The sequence below is a fragment of the Nannospalax galili genome, unplaced genomic scaffold, assembly GCF_000622305.1.
Source record: "Nannospalax galili isolate Female #2095 unplaced genomic scaffold, S.galili_v1.0 scaffold1233, whole genome shotgun sequence".
In the NCBI taxonomy this organism is placed as follows: domain Eukaryota; kingdom Metazoa; phylum Chordata; class Mammalia; order Rodentia; family Spalacidae; genus Nannospalax; species Nannospalax galili.
The window spans coordinates 995375-1015884 of NW_008333791.1; the positions used below are offsets into that span (position 1 = coordinate 995375).

At 44.9% G+C, this 20510-nt stretch overlaps 1 protein-coding gene across 6 annotated transcripts in view; it reads right to left on the reverse strand.

The window, feature by feature from the left end:
* Positions 1-20002, reverse strand: part of Mknk1 (MAPK interacting serine/threonine kinase 1) — a 41687-nt gene extending 21685 nt beyond the window's left edge. For 5 of the 6 annotated variants that reach the window (XM_029561302.1, XM_008828523.3, XM_008828521.3 and 2 more), the window contains exons 1-3: positions 19913-20002; positions 10774-10907; positions 2512-2613 (exon numbers count right to left, since the gene is read on the reverse strand). In XM_029561302.1, coding sequence (XP_029417162.1) covers positions 2512-2611 — 100 coding nt within the window. In that variant the 5' untranslated portion in view covers positions 2612-2613; positions 10774-10907; positions 19913-20002. The remainder of the gene's footprint in view (positions 1-2511; positions 2614-10773; positions 10908-19912) is intronic. The other variant, XM_008828520.3, reaches the window with a different exon arrangement.
* Positions 20003-20510: the final 508 nt, after the last annotated feature.

A 20510-nucleotide genomic window follows, 5' to 3' on the forward strand; every position in this document is an offset into this window, starting at 1 on the left:
AAGTGAGAATCAGGTGGGTTATCTCATTGCAAGCAATGAAGGGAAGAGCTGCTGCCACTTTGCTTCCCTGGTGACTCTGGCCCTTAGTGACAAGGTCTCCCAGCTGTCTGTCAGCCAGAACTTGATTTTTGAAGTAAGCACCAGCAGATACCTTTTCCTCATTTTAGAGATGAGGTCAGAGGAAGGGTTTCAGTACTGCATCTATTTTCTGAGCATCTACTATGTCAGGCATTACAACAGGGACAAAGTGAGGCATAAAATCTAGTCCCTCCCCTCTAAGAGTCAAGTCCAGTGGGGAAGACAAAAACATACATAGCAGCCCCAGAGTAACCAGTAAAGGTTAGGAGTGGGGGGCTGGAGTAAGCAGTGGAAGAGAACAGGGCAACCCATTTGGGGAATCCAGGAATCCTCACAGAAGTGATATGATTTGAGTCAACAGCATTCATTCATTTACTCATCTGCTAAACACCTACTATGTGCCATGCTCTGTGCCAAGCATGGCTGATATGAAGGAGAATAACACGCCCGTCTATTTTATGTACACAAAATGGAGGCTACTGACAGTTTCTCAGAAATTTCGGAAAGTTACCTACAGGAATTAGAGATAAAAGTAGGATGAACACAATACCTTGAGAATCTAGGTAATGAGTCAGAGTGGACATAACAGAGTAGAAGTAGGCCTGGGTTAGAAGAATGTTTAGGAGACCAGCTCACAGCTCCGAGCCGCTCCCAAAGGAAGCTGTAGCTCCACCATAGCCCCTCCTGAGCTGACCTTGTCCTCCCTTGCTCTCTTCTTCAGCCTTTTCCTCTTGAGGCAACCTAGTGACCTTTTCACTCTTAGTCATGATATGTCTGTGGTTGTATGAACTATCCCTAAGTTAACAGAAAACTCTAATATATTCAATAAAGAAACAAAAGACTTACTGGTTTGTGAATTCTGACAAGACTCCAGGGACTTTTGTCTCCCCTACCCCCTACACCCATACCCAAGTCCCTGTCCCCATATATAAACACACTACTGTTTAAGAGTAAACAAGCAGGGGCTGGAAAGACGGGTCAGGGGAAAGAGCACTTGCTGCTCTTCTAGAGGACCTGACTTTAGCTTCTAGCACTCTGTCAGGCAGCTCATAGCCATCTGTAACTTCCACTCCAGAGGAGCTGATGGCTTCTACTCACACACATGGCATAGACATATACACATATACACATGAATAACAGTGAAAAAAAAATTAATTGTAGGCGGGTGAGGTGGCGCACACCTTTAATCCCAGCACTTGGGAGGCAGAGGCAGGTGGATCTCTGTGAGTTAGAGGCAGGTGGGTATCTTTGAGATCGAGGCTAGCCTGATCTACATAGTGAATTCCAGACTACCTGGGGCTACAGGGAGACCCTGTCTCAAAAAAAAAAAAAATCTTAAAAAAAAAGAAAACAAGCAAACCCCTGTACTAAGTACTTTCTTCACTTATTATGGTCTGATCTTGCAGCTGTCTGTATATGACATACTGCTGACTGATGCTTGTTGGTACTTAAATGGCATGCTTCCCTTCTAGTGTACACTTTGGTACTGACTCTTTACATATGTCAGAATCTTAGGCAGTTGGAGTACAATATTCCTGACATAAAGTGCTTGTTATCAGAACATTCTATAAAACAATCAATTTGCTGGTATGTATGCAAGGCAAGGAATAGGCCCACGAGGGGAAGCTACTTCAAGTCTCACAGTGAAAAATCACAAAAAGGGGACATGCTATTCATAAAGGGGTACTGATCCTTTGACTCCTTAGAAGAAACATTCAGTGATTCACATCTTCCCACCACATGCCCAGAAATAACACCACCAATACCCAGCCTAGTTCTTTGTCCCTGGGCTATCCAAAATGTCTGATAATGCAACATCATATCCCCTGAATACAATGCACTCTTTTCTTTTTTAGACAGGGTCTCCCTGTATCTTCAGCTGGCCTGGAACTCACTATGTAGACCAAGCTGGCCTCAATCTTACAGAGATCTGCTTGCCTTTGCTGGGAGTAAAGGTGTGGGCCACCACACCTAGCTACAATGCACTCTTTAAAAGGGAATCAAACACATGCAACACATGTAGCTGCAGACTGTGCGAGGCCAATTCTCCACTTAGAGAAGACTGCAGTCATTTGCAGTTGTGGACTTGGCATTTTCACTTCCTTTTATCTGGTTCTTCTGCCTCTCAGCCTTCTAGGAAGCGCTGGGAGAAGGGTCACATATGAAGAGGAGCTGGGACACATAAGGATTTCAGCTCTCACTCCATATACAGCATGCACAGAATGTCAGACCATTCAGAGGAGGTTAGTACATTGCCTGAGATTTTCCCATCCCTGCTCCCTCTTGGTTGCTCCTCCTTGTCCCTGTCTTTACAGTCACATGGATGACCTGGCTCTAAGATGAAGTGTGCTAGAATCTGGGGCTATGGGTATCTGGAATGCTCCCCCAGTCCTATGGAGTTCAGGTCCAGACTTAGGAGAGTATGAGACCAACCTTCAAATTTTCCTGGCAAGGAGCTGGTGGCCCGGGCCTTGCGCTTCTTCCTCCTCCTCTTGTCACTGTCCACCACGGGAAGGGGCTCACTGCTGCCCATCTCTGGGAGATAAGAAGGAATGTATAGGAAATTGCACTGTACTGATCAAGCAGTAAGTTTACCCAGAAGGGAAAAGAGAGAGACCCAGGAGCTTTATACTGACGTTTTCTAAATATCTGTGAGCACTATTGATTTGTTTTGACCCAGGAGGCAAAACTAAAGGCAAAACCATTATAGGAGATCATTAACTGTGGGAAGGAACTCAAACAGGCAGGCTAGATTAGAAGAGGAAAGCAGAAGCCTATATTTGCCAAGCTTATTAGCCCATGGATTTAAATCTGCCACCAGTCAAACCATAGTCTCCAAACAGAACAAGGAATTCACAAGTCCTGTGAATATCTTCCAGTCTCAGCACCAGAAAGGCAGGACCTCTAGGGAGAGGAGCTGGGCAAGAAAGGGGGTAAGAGCAGAACCCGTTGGTGAAATCAGAAGCTCAACAATATCTCCGTGGACATGCACAGGGGCTTCGAAAGGCCTTTCATAATGTCTGCCTCCTTGAAGGCAGCTAGAGGGCTGGGCTGGGGCTGAAGAGAGCCCCCCAATTCCTTCACTCCAGGAGCACAGACTAAGGATCGTCCTCTCTTCTCCTTGGCTCTCTCCTTGGAGGAGTGCAGGGAGACCCATAACCGATAAGTCTAAGCTAGGCTGCTGGATGAGGTCACTTATTGTAAAAATGTTATTATCTCTCCCTGGCAGGCACCTGGTTCCCACACTGGCAGACAAAGACATAGAACAGACTGGGCAGGAAAGGGTCAGGACAGAAAGAAGCAGCAGGAGACTGAGATGGTGGAAGAGAAAAGGAGGAATAATGACAGTTCTGTTTCTAGGACCCTCTAGTAGAGGCCTTTCCCTGTTAAGGATAAATTACTTATAGAACATGTCACACCCCAATCCAGAGTGGAACCTTAATACTCTGCCTGCAGTTAAAAATAATAAGATTTCTCTGAAGTCTCTGGGCCTAAATCCCCACCAGGGTGATTAAACCGCTACATCCTTCTAAAATAGTGGCACTCAAGAGCTGATGGGCAGATGATGTGAGAGACTTTTACACCACCTTCAATAAACACAGGATCTGAGGTTTAGGGATTTTTTCTTTTTTTCTCTGAGAAATTTTAAAGTGGAATCTGGCTCTTTGCTCACTGAGGGGGAAATGCCCACTCCCTTCTCTAAAGATCTGCCAGAAGATTGCTTAGTGCTAATGCCTGTCTAGATGCTGTTCTTAGAGGCCAGCACTCAGCAGCCGTTAGCACAAAACATGCAGAATGGTGCTTTCAATACCAAAATCCAAAAGCACGGTGAAGCAGCCAAGTGTCTGACAGCTTGTCTTACTTAGATGCACTCCTCCTTCTATTTTAGAGACCTGATAACAGCAGATTTTCAGTTTTAGAATAGAGAGCAAATAAATGCATGGACGAAAAGAATCCAGAGATCTCAAAATATTACTCCAGGCAACAGCTTCAAGCACAAGTTCCATCTGGGGACAGCAATGCCCTATGAACTCGAAGAATTAAATACTGGTACTAGAATACAGACCCTCACCAAGGTAAATTATGAGGGGGAAAAAAGCTGCCCAAATGTATTTATAAAACATTATGAGAAATTCTACAGAAATAAAGCATGAGGTCATTTATCTTCAAGGGCTGGGGATGTGGGTATGCAAGGGGACAGGACAGGACAGGACCACTGTTCCTCTGGCGTGCACTCACATGTCAACCCATGCCCCACCTATCTTCTTACCAGTGCTGCAAGCCCAGTGTGGAGTGGACAGATTCTGGTTTCAGCTCCTTCACCTCCCCTGACCACACTCCAACAGGGAGCCTGCAGACAAGCCTCATAGCCAACAGGCAGGCAGTATGGAGAGCAGCAGGAGAGCTGGCAGCATTGTGACTCACAGGGGACTCTCAGACATACTTACAGCTCTAGTTAGAAAACCCTGTTAGCGGCAATTTATACTTGCTCTTTACCACAGCAGGGCTGCAGAGCCTCCTGTGGAAGCAGCATACCTCTGGGCAGTGCCGTACATTCAATATTAGATTTTATGGCTTCACACACAAAGACAGAGTACCTGGTCTATTCTGCATGGATCTCAGTGGAAGAGGGTACGCCAGAAGGGACAAATGGTTAAGATTTCCTTGCAAACAGAACTTGAGGGAGAGTTGTTTTTGAAACTAGGAAGGAAAAATGTAAGAAAACAGTGAACTGAAAGAAACATGTTTAACTTCCCTGTTTTCATGGTGGGGGTCAGTTTGAGAGGTATCATAATCTTATCAAGGGGGTGTTGAGGTGGGTCACACTCTAGTTTTGTCACAGAGATACACATATTTAATTTAGTATGTCCAGTCACTAGACAAGCACATTGTCAGGGAAGCCTTACAACCAAGCTGTACCTGACCTGCCCAATTTCCCTAGTGTAGAAATTCTTCCTGGCCAGCAAAACCAGCTCAAAAGTCCTTGCCCCCTGCAGCTTCCCAATAACTCCTGGTGAGTTACAGTATGTTCAATCACTCTAGAAATCAGGCATGAGGCAAACAGTGGGTATTACTGTGCAGAACCAGTGGTTGGTGTTCCAGCCTCTGTTCCCAAGTGCCTGAGATAATCTCTGTTAGGGCACTGATTTTCTTTGGCCTCGAGACTCCCTGTGTTCCTAAAGGATAAGACCGTCCCCTATGTACCTCTCTCTGTCTCTTTTATAAGTCACAGCTCAGTGTCACATGTATACCATCCATCAGAAATTACACTGAAATGGAAATGACATGAAATGACATATAGTACATGTCTGTCATGCCCAGTGCACACTCTGAAGTGTGGGTATACTTGTACCCTACAGTTGAGACAGAGAAAGACTGCTTTGGTCTATGAATCCTATCAAGTCTCTATCACCTTCCCTCTCCAAAAGATCCCATGACACATAGGTTAGCCAGAAGCCTAGTCCTCATTATTGGTCTGGACAATGTGGAGAGGAAGTAAGCATTTCTTTTCAGTTTCTAGACAGGTCTGTCTGGAGGCTGCCTCCAGTCCTCACTCTCACTTCAGCTTGGCTGGGGTCCACGTTCATGTATTCTAGTGGAAGTGCACCTGGAATGAGAGAGGAATCTCCCACACTTGCAGACAGGGGAGACACATGGGTGTGGCATCAAGAACAAGGTAAAAGTCCTGGTTCATGCCGGGCATGGTGGCGTACGCCTTTAAATCCAGCACTCCAGAGGCAGAGGCAGGCGGATCTCTGTGAGTTCAAGGCCAGCCTGGTCTACATAGTGAGTTCCAGAACAGCTGGGGCTACAGGGAGACCCTGTCTCAAAAAGAGACCAAAAAAAATTTTTTTTATTTAAATTTTATGTGTACAAGTGTTTTGTCTGCATGTATGTAAGTATACCATGTGTGTGCAATGCCTGAGGAGGCCAGAAGGGGCATTGGAAATCCCAAAGAGAGAGAGAGAGAGAGAGAACCAATTCATTCATGGGACCATAATAGTGAATTTACTGGGCACCTACTGATCCGCCAGGGCAGGACACTGGGAATTTAAGAGAAGAGTCTGTCCTTGTGGCACCACAATCTCCCGTTGTCACAGGAAAGTACCAGGTGCTATGATAGAGCAGAAGAGGGCATATAATATGGTAGATAAACCAGTTAAGCCAGCAATCGAAGGATGAGTGGCAACCATCAGGATAGAACCTGGAGGAGCATCCCATACTGCAGGAAAGTCAGCATAGCCAGTCAGGGCCATTGCCCATCATTCAAGTTGTCTGGAGCATGCAGTATGAGGGAGGAATGATGACAGTTCATAAACAGTCTTAGTTAGCATCATCAATAATAATCAGTGCTTCCATTCTGAGGCATATGGTTATCTTGTTTTCTCTGTTAAAATAGGAATGCATGTTTTAATTTTGTTGTGAAAACTGTTTGCCAACAAGTATTGATTGCATTGGAAGTGTAGCAGGAGTTAAGGATGTAGATCCAAGACCCAACCTGGCACCTTCACTCACAAAGCAAGCGGGAGAGGAGGCCAAGAGTCCTGGGGAGATGGGTATAGGGGATAACCCACAAAAATAACAGATACCGGCCACTGTTCTACCCAGCAAGTAACCTCAAGACCTACTTTCCAAATAAACTGTAATTTCTCCATAAAGCCTAATGACCCACCTGCACTGTCCCCTAAGCCACCAGATGTGTACTCCATTCTTCTGATAGAGTCTATATAGAGCTCCACTGTCAAAGCTGGTGTATGATACCAAAGGGTCATCTGGTTAATTCAGCTCCATGCACAATTCCCCTGCGCCAACTTTGGAGCTCTTTTAAGCTCCTAATCTCTCTGAATACTTCCTTCAGTGACAAGGGCTTTCCAGAGATGAAGGAGTATTGAGAGCAGGCTGAAGGGCATAACCACAAACTCAGCTGCTTCCTCAGGGTCAGCTGAGGGCCCTAAACATGGACAATGAAAGGAAACAGAGGGGCTGGGAGTGGCTCAGTAAGAACACTAATCTACCATGCACAAGGCCCTGGGTCCCATCCTCACCACCAACAAAACCATCAACAAAAACAAAAGAAACAAAAAAAGGAAACTGAGAAACCAAAGGAAGTCAACCACACTTAAGGAAGGGACCAAGGCTAAGCCATGTGTCCCAGATTAAGCCATGTGAGACAGAGGAAGGGGGAATACAAGAGGCGGGGGTTACCTATGCTTCCGCAGCAGTAGAAGTTACTGTGCATGCTACCACTAGTACTTGCAATGCACACTTTCACGTGGTCCTCATGTGTCAGGCAATGTCTGAAGCCCTGTAGTGTAGATACTACACTCTACAGACTCATTCAATCTTCACGATGTTATGAGGTAAGCATAATTACTCCCCATATTTTGCAAATGAGGAAACTGGGATACAAATAGATAAAAGTGATATGCTCAGGCTGGAGAGATGGCTCAGCAGTTAACAACACTGACTGTTCTTGCAGAAGACCGGGGTTTGAATCCCAGCACGCACATGGCGACTAACAACTATCCATAATTCCAGTTCCAGGGGATCCGACAGCCTCTTCTGTTCTCCACGGGCATTGCATGACATAGGTGCACTTACATACATGCAGGCAGTACACGCATACACATAAAATAAAAAATAATAAATAAAATATATTTTTTTAAAAGTGATATACTTACCATCACATAGGAAGTAAGTGGTAAAGCTGGAAATTAAGTCTAAGATCTGGTTCAGAATTTAAGCACCTAATCTGTCATGACACTGTTCTCAAACATTAATGCTGGAAGGTGAGAGGCGGTAGCTGGTGGCAAGGCACTAATGAGGATGCTATTGTTTATAAACCTTGGTAGAGAGCTTCCTTACTGATGCACTGCAAGACACTGACCTCCAGTCCCTTGGCTCACTATTTTATACAAGTGTTTCTCCTGTCTCAAAAAGGTTGGGCAGTTTTCTTCTAGCTTACATAAACACAAAGGAGTTATAACCACATTGTTACTTCAATATTAAGTTTAATTTTTCAGAGGTCTCTTCTTGCTCTGAAACAGCTTTGTATTTGTGCTTTGTCATTTTATTGAAGATGTACTATGAAGCAAAGTCTAACCACATTATTCAGGGCAGCCTGAGATGAAGTATAAGGAGACAATTCTCTGCGGTCCGACCTGAGAGTGGGTGGATCTGTTTTCTGATTATATTACTACATGCAGGGCACAAGGAAAGGGCACCTTCATTGCAGAAGCTGTTCAAATTTAACAGACAATAGCTGTCAGGAGCCATGTACAATATCAGCTTCATCAAAGGACAGGCCACTTGTCCATAGGGTTGAAGGGTTTTTTCCCCCAGAACTCCTTTATGTAAGAAGGCTGGGTAGCCTGATAGGGACCATGCAGTCTCAATTCAGATGCAGTGAAACTGGCAGGAAGGCCTGCTCAAGGTCATCAGAGTGATACTTTGTAGGCTTTAAAGAGGATTGGGATGGTCAGATGCCTAGAGGTGAAACATGCAGAGTCACCTTCTCCCTCTGCTGTGTTGGGATCACAAGAAGCTTTCAGAGTCACGCTGCATGTCCTGGTAGAAGGAACGGCATCAGAAGGGCATGGAAGCCAGAAGAGCAAAACTCGTGGGGAGTAGAATGTAGAAGCCGACAAAGGCAGGCTAAGCCAACCTCTAAATTTGTTTGTATAGGCCATGATGCTGGATGTAGTGGCTGATGCCTTTAATCCCAGCATTCAGGAGGCAGAGGCAGGCAGATCTGTGTGAGTCTGAGGCTAGCCTAGTCTACAAAGTGAGACGCCCCCCCCAAGACCCCCAAACCAAAACAACCTGAAATCAAAAAATAGCCACAAGGTCCTCCAACACTGGTCTCATCTTCTTTCCACCCTCAATGACCAGCAGTCATTCTGCCACAGAAAAATGAAAATAGTGGCTTGTTTGGCTTACAATTTAAACAGTGCACAGGGACCACTACCGTGCTAGTAGACAACAGAAGTACCTTATGAGTGCTTCAGATCTATTACACAGACCTTAGAAGTATGTCCTCAGTTGAGATTCAGTAACATTAACATTTTTTTTGATCCTTCAAGGCCATTCTTAAGTGAAAATGGCAGCTGAGTATGACAGTAAAGAACACAATGGCTTCAAACACAGCTACTGCTGCTGCCTTGACTTGCGCTAAGATACCAGCAGCTTATTCACTCTCACCCTGCAACAACAAATATGACCTGATTACTACTGTGAAAAGTTTTCATCTTACAGATCCCCTGGAAAAATTTCTGTGTGACACACTTGTGACCCCCTGTTCTAGGCAATGGGGAGGGATATGGGAGCACTGTGGCCGGCCATCAAGTTGACTGTGATATGTAGAGCAAACAGAAGCTGCTGAGAGACCAGGGGTTGAGTGAGGCTGCCACAGGCCAGAGGAAGGCAAGGAAGGCCTATACCTGAGGCAAGGGCAGCAGAGGAAGGCATTTATAGAGCAAGGGAGGAAGCCAGAGGCAGAACTGGTCCTGCTAAACAAATGGAGATGGTACAGGACTCTGTTTTCACCATCCTTGAAAGAGGGGACAGTGTTTGATTCCTCTCTGACCTGATGGCTTAGCGCAGAGCCAGGCATACGGTGGGGCCTCAATGTAGGTTTATGAATATATGCTTTTTAACCAAAGGTGACCATAAGAAGAATAATGCCATTAGAGAAGGGAAGAACTCATGACAGGGAACAGCTCTGTGGGTAGAGCAAATGAAGATAGAGGTACCACCAGAAATTTCAAGTGAAGACAGATGACACACAGCAGCTGAGGACCATGAACAAGTATGGGTCAAGCTAAAACCACCTAACTCAACTCTCATGGGACCTGGGCCTACAGTGAGGCTTGACTGGTACCTAGCAGGCATGATGAAACCCCAGGCTAGAGTAGAATACAGAACAGTCCACATTTCTCTCTGGGCTAGTTGTGAATTAAAACATGTAATTTTTAACATTTCCTTGGGAAGAAGGAGAATGAATGGACATAAGAATTTCACTTCTGTGTTTTTTTTTTGTTTTTTTTTTTTGTCTTTTTGAGACAGGGTCTCTGCAGCCTCAGCTGTCCTGGAGCTCACTATGGAGACCAGGCTGGCCTTGAACTTACAGAGATCCGCCTGCCTCTGCCTCCAGAATGCTGGGATTAAAGGCGTGCACCTCCACGCCCAGTTTATTTTTGTGTGGTGACTTTAATAGTTAAAAGCAAATAAACATGTTTTATTTACTGTTCCATTTCCTTCTGCCTGTTTGCTATTTTATTCCAGAAGAAATATGTTCTTCTTTACTAAGTAACTGTCTCAGGATGTTACTAGGAATTGAGATGGCTAAGCCAGGTACACAAGCAAATACTGAAAACCACCAGCTGCTAGATAACTTTGAGCCCACCCCTTTCTCTGGAAATATGAGATAAGTTCAATTCAAAGTAATCTAAAAAGATAAGTGGGGGCCAGTGAGATGGGTAAGGGTGCCTGCCTCCAAGAGCAAAAACCTAAGTTTGATCTCTCAGACCCACATGGTGGAAGGAGAGAACTGACTCCCACAAGTTATTTTCTAACTTCCATATTCACCATGGTATGTGTGTCCTACCGTCCCAAGAAATAAATAAAAATGCAATAAAATTTGTGACAACCCCCCTCAAAACAACAACTCATAAACAACCATACATCCGATCTTACCTACAGGGTTACTCAACTCTGAGCAGTGATGCCGGTGTCCCAAAGTTGGTGTCTTCCAGCCACAGGGAGTGATCCACTGGTCTCCGCCCAGCCGATTTCCTTCAGCTCACCACCTGCCTCTGCTTCATCTTTATCTGGCATGGAAATTTTCAAGAAGCAGAAGGAGAAAAGGTGTGAAAATGCTGGCTTCTCCAAAAGAACCAGAGGAGGAGAATCAATCCAAGTGTCCCCAGCCCTGTGAGTTACATTTGGAAACAGATGCTCACAGTAGCCATAGACATCCCAAGGTTTTGAAATCTGACAGATGAGTATCTGGAAATTCTGATGCCAAGCACTGAAGACTTATCAGGGGTCCAAATAAAAATTTTTAGATTCTGCTCTCATTGAGAATTCTAGACCTCAAAAGCTGTAACTGGCCGGGATGACTGAGATGGACTCCTCTCTTGACTGAGTCTCGCATAGAAGATAAAAGCTGACACTTCTCTGCTGCCTGCTTCTGCAGGATGAGTAAGCTCTGGCTCTGTCACCTAGGGGCCAGGCCCAAGTCTCACAGGCAAGAGGCAAGAGTGCCAGAAAGATAAAGCAGATCCGAGAGCAGCAGGTGGCACGAATGGAAACAGTTCTGTGCCAAAACCATCATCACTCCTAGTTCCCAATGTGCTGACTGCATTTTCTGGAGGCCCAGTGCTATTTTTAACCCGGTGGCTTTAGTTACCAGTGTCAAAGTTGCTCTGTTAACTTTTTCTCTATGAAATAAACTTGCACTTCCTCTTTTCCCAGAGAAAAAGCCCTGAAAATGTACTTAAGTCTGAAGTCTTAGATTTTGTGCCAAAATTTCTCAGAAGGTTTCTAACTGGAAACTGTGTGTGTTTCAACATTACTTCAATTCTTAAGTTAGACATGTCCTCAACTCCTCCCATGGCATCCTTCCTCTTCTTCTTTATCAGATTACATCATCCTGCCAGTCACCCAGTCACAGAACCATTAAATCACTTCTCCCTCATCTCTGTAAGTTCCAAACGCTCAAGCTGTCAGGCTTTCCCTTTGTCTTGTATATAGCTCCTTTTCTTTTTCAGAACTATTCATCTTTCAAGGCCCACAGCAAATTATCAAGAGTATCTTGCAAACTCCAGAAGCAGTCTTGACTTTTCTATTTCATCCAGCATTTCATCTAGCCCACAGCATTCCATTACAACACAGAGCAGGCTACACACTGTGGTCCTCCCACCAGGCCATAAATTCCTCAAAGGCATCTTTTCAACTTAGATATTTCTAGCATCCAACATAATATCTGACACAAAAGGGGATGCAGTGAATCTGAATGAATTAAATTACTTTATCTACAAAGTATCTCTTTATTGCTTATTAGAGGCTTTAGCACATTGGACAGTCCTGTCTATTGTGCTTTATTTCCAAAGGAATCTCTCAGGCTCAATAAAACTGTTTCTAGAGCCCAAGGAAGCCTGGCTTATACTCTTTCCTGTTATTATCACTGTACTTTTAGGGACAATCCTGAACATGCTGAACTTTAACTTATTGCCTTTAGTGTCATCATAGGTTTAAGTCCCTTGTTGCTTATTCTAAGGACTAGCAGTTATGTTATTTTTTTGTAAAGGGCGAGAGAATAAATAATTTACACTTTGTGTTTCACATGGTCATTGCTTCATCTGCATTTGGCTTTTGCAGGGGGTACAGGCATAGATTGCATGTAAATGAATGATTATGGCTATTTGTCAACAAAACTTTAATTATGGATACTGCAATCTGAATTTCATATCTCCCAAAATGTTCATCTTCTCTTGATTCCCTCCTCTAATCATTAAAACTGTAAAAAGCACCTTTAGCTTGCAGTTTCTACAAATAGGCCAACAAAAGGCCTATTGTCAAAAACAAAAACAAGATTCAGAATTCCATTATAAACCTTATATTTAACCCAGTCATTTGGAGTCACTTTAGGGCTGAAGAAGTAGTAAGAAAGTTTGTGGCCTTTCAAATGTTAGGTCCTAGATTCATAATCTGGACCTACCATCCAGCAGCAAGGCAGTGCTGGACACATTCCTTAACCTCTCTTCCCTGTTAGAAGTAGGGACAATATCACCTGCTGGGAGAATTAGATGAGATTTAGATAGAATTAGATGAGAATTAGATAAATCAAGTTCATGACATGCAGGAGACACTCAATAACCCCTATTATCATACTTGTGAGACAGCTTCCTCAGGTCAACTATGGCTCTGGAAAGCCACCTGAACATTCTGGAAGCCACATCTGGGCAGCAAGAGAGAACATGGCATCAGCAAAGCCCAAAGGCAGAGAGGGGGGTTGACTGTTTTCAGATTCATACATAGGAATCTATAAGAGTGATTCTTCTGTGACCATCCTAATTCCTTGGGATGGCTTTCCCTCTCCACCAAGAATTTCAGACTCACATAATACATAAACCTTCTTAGAGTTCCTCACCAAATACCCAGATAAGCCCTAGAACTTTTACCTCATTACTGTACCCCCTTCCTGCTTTAGGATTGGGGTGGGAAGGTGACCATGACCAGACCAAAACACAACTGCATCTAGATCACAGAGGACGAGTCTGGCTGGATACCCAGCTCTCTCCCATCTTCAGCACTGGGAATGAAATTTCTCTGGAGCTCAAAAACTAGGCTTGCTGTAAGAGAGCAAACACCTCCAATTATACAAACAAGGGACCCATCACATGACTTGGCTTTCAAGACAGAGAACATCTGCAGGGCACAGAAAAGACTAAAGTTTATTCTATTTCCACCCTTGATCCCAAAAGCCAGACCTGAGCCCGTCATTTCTTGGCTTCAAAATCTCTCACAGGTGTTACTGCTTCCGTTGGGGTGACTCAAGCCCCCTAGCACTGCCTAGACCAGTTCTTCTGTACTATGCTTGGCCCTCTCCTCCAGAAATCTAGCTGAAGGGGACAAAGGGGCTGCATCTACATGATTGCCCTAAGCCATTTCCAGCTTCCCATGCTTGTACACACCTCAGACAGAGTACCTGTGATGTCCTATCCCCTTAGACTGAGCTAAGATAGAGGCTAACCTGACTCAGCTCTGAGTCCCCTCCACCTAGCACAGAGCAGTCACTTAATGAGTCAATGAAACTTCCAAGGTATTTGCCCTTAAACTGTTTAGCTGGACTCTTATTAGCACATTGAGCACAGTCTGGGTCACTGCCAGGAAAAGCAGCATAACCAATGTGATCCAAGTGATAGAAAATAGGTTTTGCAGATGAAGTAAAAGCAGCCAGGCAGTGTAGCCCAGAGAAGAGGAGGCCTAACTGGATTCTGGCTCTAAGTACAGAAAAGGCTCTCGTGAGAAAATCTTGATCCCATCCTCCCTTTATAATCAGAAGGAACTTTTCCATATTCATGGAAAACGGAACAATAAGAACTCACTTAAGTTCAGGCCAAAGGGATTTATGCTGGAGAGAAAGAAGAACCAAATTAGCTATCACTTTTCCAGAGACACTGCACTGTTGTTCTTTCCGCAACTGAACTGGAAGGGTCTTACATAGTGTTTTGCTGAAGACTGTGCAAAAGGAAATGAAGTCCTGGTCCTGCTTTCTGTAGAGAGGTGAGAAGGTGAACATGGACTAGGTGAGATTTCTCTATCGTCACTGCCTTTTCTTTCTTTCTTTCTTTCTTTCTTTCTTTCTTTCTTTTCTCTCTCTCTTTCTCTCTCTCTCTTTCTTTTTGGTCTTTTTGAGACAGGGTCTCTCTATAGCCCCAGCTGGCCTGGATTCACTATGCAGACCAGGCTGGCCTCAAACTCACAGAGATCCACCTGCCTCTGCCTCCTGAGTGCTGAGACTAAAGGCATGCACTACCATGCCTGGTAAGTCACTGCCTTTTTTTTTTTTTTTTTTGTCACTGCCTTTTTATAGGCCCTTTCCTTGTAGGTACTTTTTGTGGTGTCATGATTTACAACCATGTGATAGAATAATCTAGCACTTCTAAGGTATTTCTCAATTTCCTGATGGGGCAAGGTAAAGAGAAGGTAACAATGTTAAAGCAAGACAGTAGGGAGAATGGCCCTAAAAAATACACTTTCTATAAAATCAGCACCAAACTGTGCATTAATGTAATGCTAATATTGTTATCGATATAGCTAACATTCACTGAACATTTGCTATCTGTCAGGCAATGTGCTGCTTAATGTCATCTTCTTAAAATTTTATTTTTATTTTTGTGTATGAGTGTTACGCCTGCATGTATGTAAGTGCACCTGTGTACTACAGTGTTCACAGAGGTCAGAAGAGGGCATCAGATCCCTTGGAGCTGGAGTTACAGACAGTTGTGGGTGCTGGGATTCAAACAAAGGTCTTCTGCAAGAACAGTCAGTGCTCTTAACTGCTGAGCCATCTCTCCAGCCCCCACCTTACTTCTTATAACACCCCTATAGGCAGATAATACCTGTATCCTCATTAGGAAATTTAAGACTAGGCAAAGTTAAATCACTCGTCTACATCACACAGCTAGCCAGTGTCAGGCAGGACCCAAACCTAGGCAGTCCTACTTAAAGTTTGTTCCCTACCGACTGCTTACCCACAGGAAGGAAAGCCTAGAATTTAAACCCTTGTCTCTCTAAATCCAGGTTCACTTCTTTAGAACAAAGTAACACATGGCATCACCAAGAGACAAGACCTCCCAAGTGAGCCCAAACTCCCTATTCTAGGGAAGGAGGCTAAAGCAGAAGACCTGTACATGATGAGCACACCAGGACTAAATGCCAGGTTCCAGCTCTGTCCTCTGTTACAGATTCTTATTGAATGTGACAGTTAAAAAAAAAAAGAAACAACTGGGACACTGCCAATTATACTTCAGGACCTATGCCTGAGTGAGTACCCACAGCCGTTGTAAACTCATTCTTAAGATCCTATGATCTAAGGATGGCGATGCACTGATTGACAGCACTTGGTAGCTTTCATGGGCTCACATACTATCCCCTCGTGAAGACTAAGATCAGGCAGCTCAGGTGACTGGTTCACAGTTTAAGCCTTCTCACTGATGTCCTTAGTCTAGACACTGCTTTGTTCTAGTAAGCCTCTGTCCCATAGCCATAGTCAACAGAGCCCTTAGTCATGCACCCAGAGCTCTGCTGTATAATGGAAAGAACACAGGCCTTTGAACTCATCCCTCCTATGGCTGTCTGAACCATGCTGTCTGCTTACTTGCTACCTGACCCGAGGGAAGCCACTTTAATCTTTCTGAGATCTGGTTTCTTAGTTTTTAAATTGGGGATAAATATCCTTCTACTGCAGAGGTTGTGAGGATTAAATAAATTATAGTGTGTAAAGTATGTGGCACATTGCAAGCCACAAAGCAGATACTTGATGAATGTTAGTGTTCTTCTCTCCCCACAATCCACTTCACCACATCCCCTTCTTTCCCAGTATGCCTGTGCCACATATAGGAGTGTGTCCCTTCCCACGCATTTTTTCTTCAGACCATGGCTCCAGCTGCTCTTTCTCCCAGGAATGAACTCCCTCTGTGTTCTAGACTAAATTTTCCACTTCCAGGAATGTTCTAGTCAGGGATTGACTTCTCTTTCTCCCAAACTCCTACTTCATTTACATTCCTTGCTACATTTACCAAAGTCAGTCTAATTTCAGTTATATACTTACCTATCTTCCTAACAATACATGAGAGAGAAGGCCTGGCAAAGACAATTACTGACTGGAGAACAGAAAATATGTTGTGGTCCTTGTGTGTATTTCTCAATAATAGAGGCTTGTTCATAGCAAGAGTTCCTTACATGTTGTTGAATCGAATCTTTCCACCTTACACTGGGAATCTTTATAGAAAGATCTAAAACTGAGTTTCCCCTAAATAATGCTTAATAGTAAACAGGCAATTTTTGTGGTGCTGGAGCTTAAACCCAGAGTCTTGTGCATGCTAGGGATCTGCCATTGAGCAGAGGTCAGAAGAGGGTAGCCCAAAAGGCAATTTTGGAAATATATTCAGAGTCTGAAACTAAGATCTACTAGTCCTCAGGTAGACTTGCTTCATTTTCTTTGTCCATCATCGGATACACCCTGGACTCTTATTGGGACCTCTCTACAGCATGCAGGGAGACACTGCTGAGAGGACCGCTCTCACTCAGAGCAAGAAGGCTCTGGGATCAAGCTCACTGGAGAACTGTTCTACTTCATGGAATATATGACTACATTAAAATCATGCTACAAGGGCTGAAGAGATGGCTCAGCAGTTAAGAGCACTGGCTGTTCTTGCAGAAGGCCTGGGTTCAAATCCCAGCACCCGCATGGCAGCTAGTAACTGTTCCTAACTCCAGTTCAAGGGGATCCAGTGACCTCTTCTGTCTTCCACAGACACTGCACAACACAGGTGCACTTATATACATACAGGCAAGACACACATACACATAAAATAATAAAACAAAATATAAAATCATGCTACAAATCTAGAACTGTAGGATCAGAAAACAATGTGAATGATTCCTATTCGGCCTTGGTTTCTGAGTCTATAAAATAGTTTAAAGTAGTTAAAACAGTGTCTAGCCCATAGTAAGCACCCAATAAACGCTAGCTATATCAACCATGTAGAGCTACTTGGGAGGCTAAGGCAGGATACTCACTTGAGCTTAGTAATTAGAAGCCAGCCTGGGCAACCCAGATTCCATTGCAAAGAATTAAAATTAATTAAAATTATTTTTTAAAATCTAGTAGAGTGAACTGGGGAAAAAAAATACATTGCCTAGGCATTTCAATTCCAGAACTCTCTCTATCCCTAACTGATTCCTTGTACAATCCCAGTCAAGGGCTTTCTTCACTGGGCTTTTCCCCTTCTGTAAAATGAAGGTAGTATAACCCCATAGTTCCCAAGTCCCTTCTGCTTTCAACAATGTATATTTTTCTATGATCAACAAAAAACGTTCTGTTCCATATACTGGAGCTGTTGGCAAGGAAAAATGTGAATTTGTAAGCTGCTGGTCCCCAAATGGAAAGGACTACTGTTTACCAAGGCCAAGGGCAGAGCAACTGATTAGTCAGCCACCTGTGAGCTTTCCCCTGCATGAACTATATCATGTACTATACAGCTCCCTAAACAATGGGCAACTTCTCTTCCAACAAAACTCCCAACAAAGGCAAAACCAGGGCCTGAAAACAATAGCACCAATGTAGAATCTTGATTCATAAAGAATTCTTGTACGTTTGTGCTTCTGATGCCTATAACTAGGGCATCACTCATCTAAACTAGGGCCCTCCTTAGCCACAAAGGAAAACACAGTCTCCTTGTAATTCTGACAGCTTATAAAACAAGGACCAAAGCAAGTAAGTAGAGTCACTGACTCATTTAATCATAAGCATTGCAGAGACCTACTATGTGCCAGGCCTGTGCCATGAAGAGATGGAATGAAACATACTTGGCTCCTTGTCATTAACTGTAGTCAGAGTACATGTCGGGTGATGTACCCCAAGGCAGGTTGTGCTAAGAGTTCTCTTGGAAGTTCAGTCTTGCTACAGAAGCCTGGATGAGAGTATCTAATCCAGCAGGAGGATGAGAAGCTTCTACAGGAAGGTCGTGAAACATAGGCCTCGAAAGGTGAGAAGGAGGAAGAGATGCAAGCAAAGACAAGCAGGAACATTCTAGAGGAACAAGGTGCAGGTTTGGAAAAGCAAAGGAAACAGGAAAGGAGAGAGGTTTGAGAAGGTTATGGAGGGATTTGTTTGAGTTGGAACAGTCCAAACTCAATACAGCAGGTAGTGAAGTCCACAAAGCTTCTGAGCAGATACACAACATGATCAGAACAGTGTCTCTGGAAGATATGTGGGCACCATATGGATGAATTATCACAGACCACATACCAGGAGACCAGGCTCTTCCTACTTAAGCATGTGCTGCAATCTATCAGCCTGTTCTTGGAGCTTCTCTCCTTCATGGTTTGGCTGCATGCAACTTGTTGCCAGGTCCTCTGGTTACCAAAATCTGCTAAAGAACTAGAGCAGCAAGACTCCCAGACACAGTCAAAGCCCAGCTAGCCCTCGATTACAAAAAGAGAAAAGCTGAGGTGGGAGCAGATGGGGAGAAGGGGCATCTAAGTCCCCAGCCAGCTCAGCTCCATATACAAACCTGACCTTGAGTTTATTCTCCATGTCATTCCCAGCCTAGGCCCCTTTAGAGGGCTTGAGGCTACAGACAGTGGGCTAAAGCCCTGTGCATTGATGGCTGGGGATCCAGTAAGACACTATATATCAACTGCTGGCCTGGTGCTTACACTATTTAGTTCTCTCTTCCTACTTTGCGGTTGGTTCCATGTGTAAATCTCACTAGGCTTCAGGGCTCAGGTTATATCAACTTTCCCCCCAGGGCCTCCCTAAAGTATTCCAGATCAAAACACCCTATTCCTAGAAATCACAGCAATCATGTATTCAGTACCCATTACATGTAGGTACATATAAATCAATCCTTTTTAACCTTCACAATGACACCATTATACCCATTTTATAAAGAAACAAGCTCTGACAGGGAAAATGAGTTCTAGGACACACAGCTAGGAGATGGGAGAGGATGGCTGACCCCAAAGTCAAGCACCTCCACACTCATTCCTGTCCTCACAGTGGCCTCTGATGTTCCATACACAAAGTCCTACAGGCAGCCTGGAAGCTAAGCCTAGAGGCTGCACTAGACAGGACATCCACCTACACGTAGCAGGAGCATTTAAACACAATATTGCAATATAAATGAAAACTGCTAATTTAAAATAACGGAGGACACTCGTTTTATAAAGTACTCATGCCACTGGACTGTCTGAGCCTTAAATCCTGTCATAGCTTTGAGCTGATCCTGGTTAGGACCTAGGCTCAAACCCGTACAGGCTGAGCTCGACCTCCGACCCCCACGGGTCCAGACCTGTCACCACCCAAGGCCTGACTCTAGGGCACAGGCTGCAGCGGGAACTGCACACCGTTGCTCTGGGGTCCTGGCACAGGCGGAGCCCTGAGGACAGTCCTAAAAGAATGTCCCCTTCGGCAGCCCCTCCACAGCAAAATCCGGTCGTGACCTCGAGCCTCTCGGGAGCCCGGACTGCCCCCTCAGGGTGCACCGCCTCACTCCACCCGGCCCGTGTAGCTCCGAGGACTCGGCTCTCTCACGTTTACCTTGGCTGACCACCGCGGACCGGCCGCGCGCACCCCCACCTCCAGCTCTCCGCCGAGAACGCGGAAGAGGCGGTGCTAGGTTCTGGGGGGAGGGCCCGGGCAGAGACGGGGCGTACGGGGCGGAGTCGCGCCTGCGTCCTGAGGGCCACGTGTGGTGGGCGGGGCGACCCGAGGAAGTTGCGCGGGCGTAGTGGGAGGGGGCGGCCGGTGGAGGCCGGTAGGTGGGGCGTAGCGCTTTTCCTCGCTTTGCCAGTGAACTTTCTCCGGAAGCCAGTGGAGCTCCGGGACTGACGGAGATTTGCAGGTGTAAAAATTTACTGAAACCTTCTGCGAGCCAGGACGGGGTTTGTAGATGCCTCTCAGAGATGAATAAATACAGCTAGCCTTTTCCAAAACTGAGGGCAGTTCTGTTAAAATGTCTTCCTTTCGTGGGGGGGGGGGGGGCTGGAGAGAATGCTCAGCGGTGTTAAGAGCACTAATTGCTCTTGTAGAGGACCCGGGTTCGATTCCCAGCACCCACATGGCGGCTACCAACCGTCCTTAACTCCAGTTCCAGGGGAATCCAAAGCCCTCTTCTGACCTCCGTCTGCGGCATTGC